Source organism: Notamacropus eugenii, chromosome 3 (genome assembly GCF_028372415.1).
Source record: "Notamacropus eugenii isolate mMacEug1 chromosome 3, mMacEug1.pri_v2, whole genome shotgun sequence".
Lineage (NCBI taxonomy): Eukaryota > Metazoa > Chordata > Mammalia > Diprotodontia > Macropodidae > Notamacropus > Notamacropus eugenii.
This window is the reverse complement of record NC_092874.1, coordinates 452455050-452470804: the sequence shown is the minus strand read 5'-3', so window position 1 is coordinate 452470804 and position 15755 is coordinate 452455050. Positions and strand designations below refer to the sequence as shown.

The 15755-nt window shown below is 37.8% G+C and overlaps 1 protein-coding gene across 16 annotated transcripts in view; it reads right to left on the bottom strand.

Moving 5' to 3' along the window:
• Positions 1-15755, bottom strand: part of FOXP1 (forkhead box P1) — a 679928-nt gene that overhangs the window by 99722 nt on the left and 564451 nt on the right. For 12 of the 16 annotated variants that reach the window (XM_072598672.1, XM_072598682.1, XM_072598671.1 and 9 more), the window contains 2 exons: positions 4111-4248; positions 2520-2609 (listed from right to left, as the gene is read on the bottom strand). In XM_072598672.1, coding sequence (XP_072454773.1) covers positions 2520-2609; positions 4111-4248 — 228 coding nt within the window. Of the gene's footprint in view, positions 1-2519; positions 2610-4110; positions 4249-15305; positions 15486-15755 lie in introns of those variants that run through there. The other 4 variants (XM_072598685.1, XM_072598686.1, XM_072598676.1 and 1 more) reach the window with 2 other exon arrangements.

Here is a 15755-nt window from a genome sequence, read left to right as displayed (position 1 = left end):
AACGGAATGGCCAAGCAAGAACATGCTAAGCCCAGTACGTTTGGAGACACCGAAATGCCATCACGTTGTCTCACTTTTCCTTGGTGTCATTTTTCCCCCCAGAACTCAGAGCCCTCATCTTTGTCTGGGGATGGTCTCCTTTCTGACAACAGCAATTTAGCAGAGTTAACTTTTATCATTCATTCTGCAGTGTAACTTTCCCCTTCAACTTTCTTTATCTGCCCTCGGAGCCCATCTGAACTTTCATGTTCTCCCAGCATGCAGGCGTGCATTCCCAACTATGTCTAATAGACCAAATAAGAGGTTAATAAGAAGTGGCAACAGAAAGAAAAAATCCAATGGCTGGTAACTGATAAGAATGACAGTGGCAGCCCTTTATTGTTTGCCTTCAAATATCGAGTTAAAGATCTTTAAAAAACTAAATTTTGACGCCTTTGAAAAGCAAGCAGCACAAAATAACAACAGGGGGTTATTGCCTGCCAGCCACAGGGGAGAAGCTCCGGAATTCTTCTTCTCCCTTTTGAAGGCTGTTAGAAATCGGATTCAAAAAAGCAACGGCAGAAGGAGAAAGCCTCTTGAGGCTGCAGCCATTTCCTGTGATCATGCATAATGTGCTTCAAAAGTGAGTTTTTACCAATTCTGTTGATCAATTGCACCTCCTTCATATTCCCTCTTTTTTTCTGCTGTGTTTACATCTGATGTGACTCAATGACAAGCACTGTCTGAGACTGTGAAACAGGCCTGTCATGTTGATTTATGGGCGCATCAAACCACGACTTGTCCAAACTGAAGCTCGCAGTTCATTAATTAGAGAGTTGTGACTTTGAAGTCAGCTTTCAGACTGTGGTTTTTAACATTTGGCTTAATTTATATGCTCTTGAATGTGGATCTCTAAGGAAAAAACTGAAATTCCCTTCTTGTCTTTGAACTTCTTTTGACCGCACAATAATCATTTCTTTGTCCAGAGTGATGCCTGCATCCCAGAGTCATTAACGCGCATTGAACTGCCACTGATGAGTAAGCCCTACTGAATTAGAAAAACAGCCAGCAAAACAAAGCTGAGAGCATTCTGCACAGTGATATCTCACAATTACATGCCTTCCCTCCCTGTGCCATTTCCATTTTAATTACTGTTAGTCCTTTAGATTTACATTTTAGACACTTTTTAATCTGTTCCCTTTTTATTATAGCAGCACCCGTTACCCACTATACTTAAGGTTGTGTCAGCATTTTCATTATAACATTTCCTCCCCACATCCCTCCCCCCACCCCAAACTCCCTGAAGCCACCACTACCACCACCACAATCACATTCTCCCACTCCAAAACAAGCTTTGCCTTCAGGGCTTTCTACTCAGGTGGCAAAAATGTAATCCCAGATGAAAACCTGGCATGTCACAGGAGATTTGCCAAATCTGGTGGGGAGGAGGGACTAAGTGAGAAGAGAATAGTTAGGTCATCCTCAATATGGAAAATTAGTGTAACTCAGCAACTTTCACATGAGGGACCACGACATCTAAGATGAACTGCAGCATTGTCATTATGGGAAGCTGGTCAGTCAACAATGTCCCAATTAGTCAAGATGGTTCAGAGGCACAAAGAAGTCATTAAAGAGGACTTTACACCAGCTAGCAAATTACAACTCATACCATCCCCAGAAGAACTGTTCGTCAACAAGAAATATCTATTATGATATAAAACTACCTTCAAGAGCAGGTAACATAAGTGATAATGGTGCAAAGATGACTGTAATCTGTCACTCTGAGCAACATATCAATATGATCAGATTTGCACCAAAGTTGAGAAAGTTGGGTCGCTACTTCAAGGCATCACCATTTGTGGATTAAAAAAAAATATAAAAGTGACCATTGCATTGAGTTTTTGTAACCTAAAGTTAGTCATTTTGAGAAGGACAGTGGAATTATGACTTGACTATTTGTTATTTAGAGTGTCCCCATAAAATTAGAAAAAAGAAAAAACTGTGAGAGTATTATGGTTAGGGGGCTAGAGTATGTGACCATCTTTCTGAAGTCTGGGACGGTCAGCTCATAATAACATGGTTCTGAAGGGGAATTATTGTCTTTAATGTACAACATGGAAAAAAGTCTAGTTTCATAATCCCAAACTGTATTAATGGCATTATGTAGTTTCGCCTGCCCCTCCTCCATAAAATCCCTAAACAATCCAACTGGATGGAGAAGACTTAAATATCTCTAAGGAAATCTGGACCCTTAGTTACGCCAGTTTCCAAAAGCAGCATAGAAGATCCTGTTCACAACACTTGTCCCGTACTCCCAGAACAAGGCAAACGTGGAACAGGGCAGTAAAATATGTGGCAGCGAGCAAATGGAACACAGAAAAATTAGAAAGAAAACAGGACAATAACTCTGAGGCTGAAAGCTGAGCCCCGATATAGTCAGCTCAGTTGTGCAATCATTTAAAAGATGAATGACAGTTTAATAGCCACTAGACAGTCCTCTGGGATCTGTGGTTTGAAAGTAAAATATGTATTGTCTGTACCTCTTTAGGCTGTTTTCCAGCATGTTGTTGTTGTAAAAGTTGGAGCTGTAACTGTTCCTGTTGCTTTTTGTAAAACTCTTGAAGCTGCTGCTGCAAAGCAAAGCAAAAGATGGTAAGTGACCAAGTGGAGGAGCCAATTCCGTGTCCCTTTCGGTGTAATATACAAACTGTGATTTGAAAAATAGCATCCTTTTATCTGTAATGGTCTGACCTTTAGTTTGAAACTCAACAATAAATTCAGTGCACACTGACTATTCTTGGCATTATCGTCTGAAAAGTAATCTTCAAAATGAACTGATGAAAAACATACCATTTTCTACACAAACTAATTAAAATAAGGCAAGGAATGACCTTTGATTGTAACAACAAAGCGAAGATGCCCTTGTTGAGAGAGACTGGTAAATCTCTGTTGTGAAACGTATCCATGCTTTCTAAATGAGAGGGTCTGACTGTATTCAGTGTTGGTCAATATGAGCACAGACAGTGTGGGTGCTCCTCTGCCTTTCCACCCCCTCCCTTTTCATTCTGCTACCACCATCACCACAGTCCTGTTGACGTATGATGTATGACCTGTACGGTTCAAACATCCATCGGGAAAGAAGGCTAAATGACAACCTGGAAGAGATTTGAGCATCAGCAAAAGGCAATGGATTCCTGTAATATAGCACCTCCAAATGTGCTGGCACCATGAGGACTGGCTCATGTGTCAGAAGAGACACTCCTCCCTTTTGGATATTTGAATCTCTTGGTAAGATAAATACTGGAAATGTTTGATATGACCATGGCCTTGGGTGTTCCCCCCCCCCCCCACCTTACATTCACTTTAGAAGTCTCTCACCTAGAATAAGTTTCAATAGGATCAAAGCTTCAGAATCCTAAAAGACCTAGGTCATCGTCTGTTCCCCTCCTTCCCATCCCATTTGTGTTTCATAGATATAGCCCAAGGAAGTGAAATAATAATAACAAGCATTTACATAATATTGAAGAGTTGGTTAAATGCTTTACAAATATCTCATTGATTCTCGCAATAACCCTGCAAGACAAGTGCTGCCATTATTAATATTATCATCTTTTTATAGAAGAGAAAAGTGAGGCTTAAAGGGTTTTAGTGACTTGCCCAAAGCCAAACATTTTAAGGAAACAGCTGAAGCAGGAGTCAAATTCCGATCTCCTTAATCCCAAGCACCCCAAGTCACACAGATAGAAAGTGACAGGACCAGTGACTGAACCCCAGTCCTCCTACTTGAAATCCAGCATACTTTCCGGTGCCATAGTAAGAGCTGCAAAACACAAACACCCAAGAAGTCCCTTCAAAAACTCCACTTCTTAACTTAATCCTAACTTCTCAGCATGAAACATTCGTGACTTCCAAAATACTGTTATTTATCAAAACAGAGAATTTTAGGTCATCATTAAGGAAACACCATTAATTTTGCCCTCTTCTCTTGAATTTCAGTAGCCAGAACTTCTTACCATATGAGGGGAATGAGTATCATCCGCTAACTAGTGGTAGGGACCCGGAGATGGATCAGTGCCTTATGTGGCGAGGCTTAGCATGGCTGTCCTGCCAGATGGCAAAGTCAATAGTTACCTGTTGAAGCATGAGTGCCTGCTGCTGCTGAAGCAGGACCTGAAGCTGCTGGGGGGTGAGCACTTGTTGCTGGAGAATCTGCTGCATTTGCTGGGGAGTGATAACTTGAGGTGTCATCATAGCCACTGACACGGGAACCTAGAGCAGCAATAAAGCAGAAACACTGAGTACCTAGAGCCATGACTTCCCAATCAGAGTTGAAGCACTGCGATTTCTGCCTAGAGATTTACCAACTTTTCCTGCCAAATGAGCTTTTCCAAGGGAAGGCCTGCTTACAAATCCCATTGTGCTATTATTATAAGGCTGATAAAGCTCTGGTATCGTTCTCTACCGTAGCAGGCGGCCTTGCAAAGAGCAGAAGGGGTAAAACCTTAACAATTCTCCGAGTGAAGATAAAAAGCTCTCTATTTGTTACAGGGAAATGTTCCCTTTCTTCTTATGAAATGATCTGTAAGAAGTTAAGCAAAACTTGAGTTTTCTTTTACAGATCACAGCAAGTGGAAAACAAGTCAGGTGTTTGAGACCAATGGGATCTAGGCTTACGAAGACAATGATTTTAAGAAAAACCAGTAGAAACTCAAGCAAGTGAATAACCTCACCCCTTTGCCACCCTCACTGTGATGCTTCTACCACTCCATACTTGCCCAGCATACAGAGGTTTTCAATTCTTTCATTTTATGTAAGATACCATTAAAAGCCGCTTTCCATGACATTTCAGTGACAAATAGTTACAGTGATGAACTTGATAGCATTTCATATTTGCAACTGTTAACACATTTCTGCACGGGCATCTTTGGAAGGAACCTGTACACTGTATCTGAAAGGATGATGTCTTGTTCAGATAAAACACTGACATTAAAATGACAGGCTGTCTTGGCCAAGGTTACACAAATTGTATTCAAGCGGATACCTAATGACAATGCTATGAATTCTGCAAGCTTTCTAGAATGTAATTTAGCTATTCAAAATAATCACTGCACTTGTGTTTAATTTGCAGACTACATGAGAACCATTTTGTCAGTCCCAGTAATGCAAGAAGACAATTTCATGAGAAATTCCAGAAAAAAAAAGGAAAAAAGTGAGAGTGAAAGTGAGAGAGAGAGAGAGAGAGAGAGAGAGAGAGAGAGAGAGAGAGACAATGAAGGTAAAGACAAAATCTGTATGACTTTAAACAGTAATATTTAAGCATCTTACTTTTCTTTAGTTTCAAATCAAACATGTGACAGCAAGAAACTAAAAGCAGTAAAAGATCTACTTTGTTCCAAAGGATCTGCTGTCATCTCCTGTATTATAATAAAAGGTAATAACATGTTTTGCACTTTGCCAGTGCACCACCAAAAAAAAAATCAGCAGACAATAGCTGATCAGAAGAGAAAAGAATTTTTAAAAATCCTTCAGGAGAGCAATAAGCGATAGGGAGAAGTACAGTATTAATTTTACGTAATATAATGTCTTAATATGCAGTTTCTCTTGACTTTTTCACATGATTTGTCCTGTCATTTGCAGAGCGAGCTCGCATCCCTAATTTCACAGTCATTATGCACTGATGTCCTGATTTCTCAGCCTCACTAATTTTGATGAACTAAAATTGGTTCCTGAAGGTCAGATTCATGTACAGGGAACAGTCACCAATGTTGTTATGTATGTGTTTTGTGTGTGCATATATGTAGGCGTTAAATTTTTTTTTTAAAAAAGCTTCAAAAAGAAAAATTAGTTTCTATCCTTATGATATTTCATTCGCCCAGTACTGGAAGGTCATCAATGAATTCTTTGCATTGTGGTTGGCTTCTGAATGCAGATTAAGATACAGTGTAATTTACAGTAGACATGAATTTTTAGCACTGTCTTACATGCTCAAGAAAGGAACAGAGGTATGTATGACTGTGCAGTTCATGTGCTCACTCACAATATAGACATGAAGCTATACACACAGAATACAAAAATTATGTTTTATTTTAGAAAAAGCTTAACACCCAAAATCGATGCTTGCCATAGCTAATTATCACAACAATCATGAAAAATACCCATGAGACTTTTAAAAGTTTCCTTTTTAACTGCACTCTAACAATTAATCCTTAACTGCTTTAATTTAGAAAGTTTTTAAATTTCTCATGTGCACACCATATTTGGAAGAGCAAAATGTTCATCTTGACATGCTGTTATTATCCCAACAAAAGTAGACTTTTACTTGAAATTTTCATCATTATATTTAAGTTTGATTAAGCAAGTAGCACAAGAAACATGCCTAAGTATTTTTTTTTCTGTGCATTTCTTGGACTATGTACAATATAAATATTCTCGAGCCAGATTTCTGATGGTGATTAACAGGAAAACAGGCAGGAATAGGGTGGTGTAAAAATTAAACTGAGTAGACAAACACTAAAAATGAAAGAAACGATAGCGCACCCTCACTCAGAAACACCTTCCTACCAAGAATTATATTGTTTTGCTAGAAATGTTTTACTACTTTTAGAAAGTGTATCTGCTTCAGTCAGACATGCCACCAACCCTCCCCCCCACTCTCTCTTATCTATGAAAATGGGAGAATCATGAATGAAAGAATTATGGATAATTTTTTAAAAACCTCTCAGTTTCAGGCGGCAATTCAAAACTTTTTTTTTCTTATTGTGTGTGTGTGTTTGTGTGTGCTCTTGTGTGTATGTGTATGTGATATTGTGTGGGCTCACACACATGCAAGTATACTATAGAACAACTAAGTGAGCTACTCTGAGATCCCTATCTTTTTTTCTTTGGGCACTTTGGGGGAGGTATGATGAGTAACCCAATGGTTAAAAAGCTGGCATGCGAAAAGGGTGGGGGGCAGAGGGAAGGAGACCGAATCACCTACAAACTAGATGATTAGTCCTTGAATAATCCAAAGCTGGCAATAGTATTCTGATGGGTTTGAATTAGCTTTACTATCTGAAATTTCATTTTTAGGCCAGTTAGCTCTGTGCCTCTAAAATGTGGGCTCTCGCTTTAATTTATAAATGCAATAAAATCTAAATTTATCCAAAGTTTCTGCTCCAACATATCATGAAAATAACTCATGGAAACCTTTAACAAACATATTCAAATGGACCAGAAATGACTGTATCCCTCCCCCCCCCGCAGCCAACGGAAAAAAAAAAAATCTAAGCACAGTTTAAGACTTTAAATAGTTAAGAATTATGGCCTATATATCCACTCCCTTAACTCCCAATGTCCAACTTTTTCATGTAGCTAGTCCCTACTAATACTAGGAATCAAAGGGCATGCAGCACCAGCAATAGGCTATTATAGCCCACACTTTATTACCCATTACTACTGAGGTCATTAGCGGTAAGAGTGATTGTACTGGCCTTAACCTATTGATCACGGTAACTACTGTCATTTAATCCTGTGTTGAATGTCTGGAAAGCTGCTAAAGGCACACGAGAGAGAGTGCTTCAGCACTGAGAAATACAGCCAAAGCTGGGAAATTACACTTTGATTCATAAAATCTAGCCAGTGGTTTAAATCAATAGTATTTAAAACAGTCATGTAAGTTCTTAACTACAGTTTCCTAATATTTATGAGTCCCTTTTTGAGTGTATTCAGTCAAAACTAAACTTTATTTTAGATACTGTGTAATACACTTTACAGTACTTTGGATAAAAACACTCATTTCTGAGGTTTTGTGTGCTAGGGAGCTCATGCTTTAACTGGTAGTTCAAGCTAATTCTTGATTTCTCTCTCAAATGACAATTTAAATACAATGCAAAAAACATTATAACCCCGATACTGCAACTGCCTTAACTATTTGAGTATATATAGAAATGAGTATGTTTTATGAGTGAACAATGAATCATAGAAGGCAGTTTATGAAGAACTAGAATAATTCTGTCTAGCTGCCTTCAGGGATCACAAATTCAAATTAAACTTCTGGCAGACATTTAAAGAATGCTAGCTTACAAAATGATTTTAAAAAAAAAGGGAACACGTTTTAGCTCAATTTTCAGAAGAAAATCATGAATTCAAAAATACACTTTATGATACATTGTTGACTGATCCCAATGGGGTGTGGCAGATACCCAGGTGCACCCAAACCTGGCGGTGAGGGTAAAAATACAGCTGTGCTTTGGCTATCGGAACTCTGCTAGTAGAGACCTGCTGTCATCTTAATACCATCAACTGCAAAAAAAAAAATGCCTTTAATACAAACTACTGCTGTTAAATAGCCTGAACTTCTGGGCAAATTCTCCCTGATATTTTAATTTTTTTCAGAATAATCCCATAATATTTCGGACCTGAACTAATAACAACATGCCTTTTCCTATCCCTTCAAGGGGGTAAATGAGTGATGGAAGGGAGGTGGGGGTGGGAAGCTTAGGACATAAGTGAGAGAACTAAAAAGGAGAGGAAAAGATTGAACATATAAACACTGAAAATTACATGACCATCATTCTGTCTTCTTTCTAAATGTAAACCAAAACATCCCCTAGCAGCAAGCACCTCTGAGTGTAAACACCAGCACAGAAGCACACATCATATGTAAACTGAGACCTGTATTTTCTCCTTCACTACACTCATTAAAAAGTACCCTCATGATGCCATTTAAAAATACATTCTAACCTCATTACATATTAATCTGCCACTGTAATTTGGGAAAATTTCAAAGGATGTATTTCCAGTAAAAATCTTTTACTATATCTTTGTTTCAACTTGTGACTAGATAACTTGTAATTGACCAAGTTAGGTGCTGTCACCTGGTTCCGAATCTTTCTATTGTCTTTCATTCTGGAATTGTCACCCCAAACCACCACTACCAAATAAAAATTAAATCAGAAGGGGACAATAGACTGAGTTATCTTTTAAAAAGTAAAAAAGGCAAAACATAGAAAAGAGAAAAGGAACAAGTCATGTCAGATTTCAACTGACTATACTAACAAGAGCTTGTATACAACATGGAGCAGAGGGCAGAAAAACCTTATCGAGACAATAGAAAACTGTTTTCATGATTCACCAGTAAATGGATACAACTGATATATTGGCAAACAGAAAAGCTGAAAAACACAATGCCTCAGTCTCTAGCTGTTCCCTATGGAATTGAAAAAGTAGAATGCAAAGTCCCTGCATGCAAGAATAAAATACATGCTTGACATAATATTTCAGTCTTTAAAACAAAAAAGCATGCTATTCATGTAGAAACCATAATTCTGTTTCATTATGGAATTTCACTTCTTGTATCACTCTCTAAGACTTAGCTATTTTGCCACAATACTGTACGATGCATTAAGTCAGGTAATGGTTATTATATTAATGCAACATCATCTAAGTAGTCAGTCATTAGCATAACTGTTCTTTCAGTAACAATACAAAGCCCTATTAAAATTGGGGGGGGGAGATAACTCTTTAAAATGCAATTAGCATTTTACCTTATTTTTTAACATTTCAAGTATCATGTGCTGTATCAGGAGAGGCTATCTTTCTTTGACTAGATACCTGGATGACAATATTCAGGCTAGCTACCCTAGGTAAACAACCTCCACTAAAGCTCTTTGACCTCCTCTACAATTTTGAGTAAAAACTGGCATGAATCCATATTTGTTTATGGCAGACAAATTAGTGGGACTTCATTTGATCTTATCTAACACTTATCCTGCATAATAAGGTTACCCCTCCCCCAACCCAATACTAAGATAATTGTTTTAAGTATAATAAATATCTGCTCAATTTGCATAAATGCATAGCTTGCATAAATTAAATCCTTCACATTTGTTAAATGGAAGAAACAAAGGAATACACCCATGAAACTCATCTTCTAACAAGTACACCTGTCTTCAAGTTTCCAACTTCTATGATTTTTTTTAAAGCAAAGACTAATATTTCATCCTTCCTTCCTCTACCTCCTCTCATGTAGGTGGAATGGAAAACAATCTAATGTGCATGATTCAAACAAGCTATGACATTTACAGTGGCAAAAACAAGTGTTAGGAATGGCATCCTTCAATGAGGAGGGGCAAACCCATTCTTCAAATACCCATAACTATAGATCTCTAAATCACAAAAAGAGGAGAAGAGAGGAGAGGACAGGAGAGGGCAGAGAGAGAGAGCCAGAGACAGACAGAAGCTAACCAAGTTTGGAGGTTTTTAACCATCACTTAGTGAAGCTTAAATCACATCAATCACACAAAGCATCGGATGAAAGCAGCAGAAGCACTTCAGACATATATAGTTAAAGCAAGCAAGAAACTTAAGGCAAGATGACTTTTGGGTACAATGTTTTAGATCAATAGCTATCAGAAAGGTTTAAAAATCCTCATTTCAATGTCTTTTTTACACTAATGGAGAAAATATCTAGTTATCCACTCTAAGCTTAACAGTTTAAATGAAAACATTTTTTAAAAGATTATTGATTATCTCAAAACAATAGAGCTCCAGGAAAATACCCAGGCAGACCCAAATGAGAATGGCCCAATATACATAGGTGATACTCAGGTGCTATCACCTGATTTAGAGCAGCAATGGAAAAGTCTTGAAATGGTCCAGTTTCTCACACCTATTTCTAGTGCCCTCACATATACATCACAGCTAAGCACAAGGGTACAAATTAGATCCTAATGAGAAAATATCAGCTGCTTCTTTGACAATCTTGCCATTCACTGATTTATTTCTAATGAAGACATACTCCAACCAGCAATCTCTTTCTGTGTTAAAGGTCAAAACATGTTCAAAAACGCCTGGCAAAATCAAGGCAAATGGGGAGTCCGTAAAGAAGCCTTCTCATAAAGTGGTGTGGCAATTAGAGTAATTGTGAAAAAGCCGTCTTCAGTAAAAAGTAAAAGAAATTAAGCCGCCAAGACTGTAACAGGTTAGATGAAAATCAAAATTTAATGTATTCTCCCTTGTGTCATCTTGTTTTGTCAAGACATCAAATAGAATTGGAAAGTACAAAATAACAAGCCCTTGAGAAATCACAGGAGCCGACCTTTTTGATGTTGTTGGTTTACCTTGTTCTCAGTTATTTGAACAATGATGTTTCAGATTTAAAGGCAAGATAAAGCTTAAAAATTAAAACATACCAGGTATTCTAAAAAAGTACAATACAACATTTTTGCCTGGTTCCTCATTAATTAGTTATTTAAAGGCAAATGCTAAAAGGATGTATAATTATTCTATTTTGTATTCAACAACCCCCTCCTCACATACACATTAATTTCTCTTGCCTCTAAACAATAGGCAGGTCTGAAGGGGATGACAGACAAGGCTGTTCCTACCTCCTAAAATAAGGCTGAGTCTGACTTTGCTCGGATACCTCAGTTCTCACAATCTGCACAGACACAGCTTTCCAAAGAGATAGTACCTAAGTTTGTTTTTCTTTTTTTTTTTACTGAAGAAAAAGAAATCTGAGTTTCCAATATTATTTAGCAAAATAAGAGAAAGTACTACAAAATGTAACTGAATGCTGAACTTTTGACAAACATGTTTCTGGCAATGCAATCCTGTTATCAATAAAACAAACAAACTGCTCAAAATAAGCCAAGTGATTTCCCAAACAATAACAAATTTCGCTGATGCTGTTAAGGCCTTTCCCACCATCTAGCCTTGCAGGTGAAGATAAAGTCCACAGCACATGAATGCTATACAAACGTCACTCCCCTCTGAAACGTGTGACTTATAAGAACACATGCATCAGGCCATCACATCGAGCTTTCTCAACTTGGAGATATTTGGAGTTGCCTCGTCTTGAGACCAAGGGCACGCAATCATCTGAGGAGCAGCAAGCCTGAGCCACTGAAAATCATATACTTAACCACATGAAACAATAAACACCCGGGGACACCTATCGTTCCTTAGCAATAGTACAAGGCATAAAGAACACATAATCCAAAAGGCTGTTCAGCAATTAAAACGAGCCCTATCTTCTAGGCCCTAGTTGTAGGGTCCGAGAATCTTCTTTTCCTAGTCTACAAACTGTTGCCACACTTGGCATGTGTTTACATTCATTCAGAATCACAAAATCTATCTCCCCACCTGTACACAAAAAGGTGCCACCATCCACTCACAGTGTCAGCTTCCTGTTAGTCAGGTTACTACAACTAGTTAGTAGAATACAATTATTCTCTCTAGCTTACTCTCATACCTCCTTTAATCTCACTCAGATTTCAATATAGGCTTACAATTAAATTTGACTATCAGCACTGACTCATTTTTTTCTTTTTTTTAAAGAAAAAATTAGTAGCAAAAACAACTCCATCAATTTTTTGGCTGCATTGATTCAAACCAAACTGGAAATTCAATGCTGTTAATTCATTTTGATTTGAATAGCACTGCTTTTTTTGCATTTCTGTTGAGTTTAGCTAAAGTTGTAATATTGGTCAAAAGCATGGCAGAGCTTATTTTTTCAAGCAATTGCTTCTGACAATTTAAGAACACAGGGCAGTAAGAGCGAGGGTTTTGTTTTTTAAAGTACATTCAGTTACAAACAAAAAAAAATCAAGCCAACCCTTCCTATCATAAGCTTTCTGATGATTTATGGTTTACCAACTCAGCAAGGTTACGCAACACTGCATGCCTTTAGATGCATTATTTGAGTCAGTTGAGATTTAATTAAGATCACAGCCTCTAAAATCCCTGTCAAATGAAAATTCAGTGAAGACAATACACTATGTAGCCTCATGCAGATTGCCTCCATTCCATGCTTTGAAATAACATAAGTTAATCCTCCTTTCTATGGTGGCAGACCAAAGTTGACTCATTTTGTTTTCTGTTGTTTTCTATGGTATGTCACAAGATCATTCCATTTGGAAGAATTAAGAAGGAAGTCATGGCAGAAAATGCACTTGACGTTATTACTCGACATAATCATAGCTTTGCTGTGATGTCATTCCATCTTTATATTATCAATCCATACCTCCAAGAGTCTCATTTAAAGACATGTCCCTTAAAACACAAAACTCAAGTGAAAGGTACTTTCTATTTCTATACAGGACAGGCATGGGTTAAAAAAAGTAACAGCTAAGTCATGCCTATCATCCACAGAAATGACCAAGTTTTGTGGCAAAGCAGTGAGGAATTTAGGCAGAAGAGGCTTCTGGGGAAAAGGAGGAAGAGGAGACCTTGCACCTCTCATTTTACTATATATACATACACACATATATGCATATATATACATACATGTATACACACAAATATATATATATGTATATATATACACTCCCTATTTTTTCCTCCACATAAATATTGGTCTATGCTATTTTAAAATAGAAATATCTGTAGACTTGTAGCACTATACCTAGTCCAAGTGCATTTTTATTTGCCTTGTCTTAATATCTGATTGCTTATCTCATGGCTTAGAAATGACAGGTGCTAGAAGTCTCTTGTTTGACAGGCCACTACACAAATAACTGTCTTGCCTGAAAGGGCTAATGCACTACTAATGAACAATAAATCAACTTTGATTATAAAGTGTCAGACCAATCAGTTTTCAGCTCAGCTCTATCACCTACTAGGGCAAGTCAGCCAGAGTATCTCTGTGTAGACAGTCAGTATTGTGTTTTCACTTTTTACACACTGCTCACTCAAGATTTTCAGCAAAATAGAAAAATCGTATAAAACTTAGGTGAGATTTTAAAAGTAATATGAAGCATATCAATTATAATAAGTGTTCCCAAGTATTTTCTCTCTTCCCTTGATAAAGAGTAAAAATTAGAATTCATAAAGCAGACACCCTTGTATACACATGAATCCTAAAGCAATGGTATTTTACAATGGGTAAACTCGCTTTGCTACTGAAGAACATAAACTACCTTTTATTCCTGCTCCAAAGTCCCTAACCTTAGCCCCCTGGAAAATACATATACATTTTTGCCTTTTTCAGACTTTGATTAATGCAATATAAATTTTACTTGCTTTAAACTTTAAGATCATTTTGGCTCCCTTAATACTGATTATGAAAATAAATCTAACTCAGTGTTTTCCCCCTTTCAGAAACAGATATTAGTCACTGATGGAATGATTCACATTTCCTGTTATCAGACTTAATTTTTTTTTCTTCTCTTCTTTAGATGTGTCACTTTCAAATGTTGGAATCTATGGAAATGAGCCGATTTGCATTTTTAAATAGACTTGACTAAAACATTTAGACTATTAGAAGTGTAATTTGGACAGTTGTGTATTTCAGTAAAAACCTGCAGAAACTCAAAGAGTTAACCTTAAAGAGGAAGCCTATATGTATGTTCTTAGCTCTAAACTTACCACCCACTTCCTAAGGGTTCCCTCCCTCCCATCACCACACCGAGGGGAGGGGAAAAAAATCTCATTTCCAGTGAAATCCTGTAGTGAAGGTCTGACACTTGAGTTTGGCTACATTTAGATCCTGTTTAGATCAGAGTATTTCGCTGGAATTCCTAAGACTATTCAATGTCAAAAACAATCCCTAGTCACTTAATTTCATGTGGCAAATTGACCCCATGAAGAGCTGGAACAATGAATACCTAGGATGTAAGTCTGACAGTGCATTTTATTTATCTGACTGAATGCCCCCCCCCCACTTCTTTTTTGAGTGTGTCTGTGTGTGAACTATTCAAATTTGAACAGCTAAGTTAAAAATAGCCCAGACAGATATGGAAACAAACTATCAGAATGAAAGAAACAGCCATACCACTGGTAACATTTACTGTTTACTTACGACATTTTTAACATGCTACAAAGTAGCACACAAATCCTACTTCTCTTTTCCCCAAATGGGTTTTCTAATGCTGAACACTAAATCAAATTGTGCTGGGTGAAAACAAACTAAGTCTGAAAAAGAGCAATAAATGTAAAGAAGGAAAAGCAAATTAAAAAAAAAAGTCAAACACCCACAACATAACAACATCAATAATACTTCCTCAAACTCTCAATAACCGAGAGAGAGAGAGAGAGAGAGAGAGAGAGAGAGAGAGAGAGAGAGAGAGAGAGAGAGAGAGAGAGAGAGAGAGAATGAGAATGAATTTCTTTTTCCTCCTCAGGAGAGCCGGGCCTGTTGGAACTGTCTCCCCTATTTCTAATTCTGCCTGAGCTGTTTCTACTTACAGTGCACAACTCAAGTTGGTAAACACATTAAAAAAAAAAAAAAACACCCAACTTTTAAAAAATGCAGAGCCTCATTTTTCCTACAAATGCAAAATTAAGAGATCACGCTGCACCCCGGGAAGACACCCAAATCCCCCAAATCAATCATATTGACAAACCTGCCAAACTCCATTTAGCTGCCACAAACAGAGAGCTGGGCCATGACGCTCTCCCAAGGCTGCCTGTATGGACGTACAGTGTGGAGCTTCCTCAGGTTACAGACAGATTGCACGCGCAAGGGTGCTCCGGAGCTGACAAGATGCAAAACTACCCAATCAGCCACGCCCTGCTCCACCAATCACAACCAGCCTCTAAACAGAATCAGTTCAAACACCCCTACACAATGGGCCTCCTCTTTTTTTTTTTTTTTTTTTTTTACTGACGGCAGGTGAAATAACGCTTTTGTCTCTGAAGCAACTCCGGTTAATTGCTGTTAACCCTTTGACCCGCCTCTGCTTAGGGCTGCTCTCTGGAAAGCCTGGCAGATAGCACACACTCTTACCTTTAATCAAACAGCTCTTAAGAACAAACCCTCCCCCCCAAATAATAATAATAATAATAAAATAAAA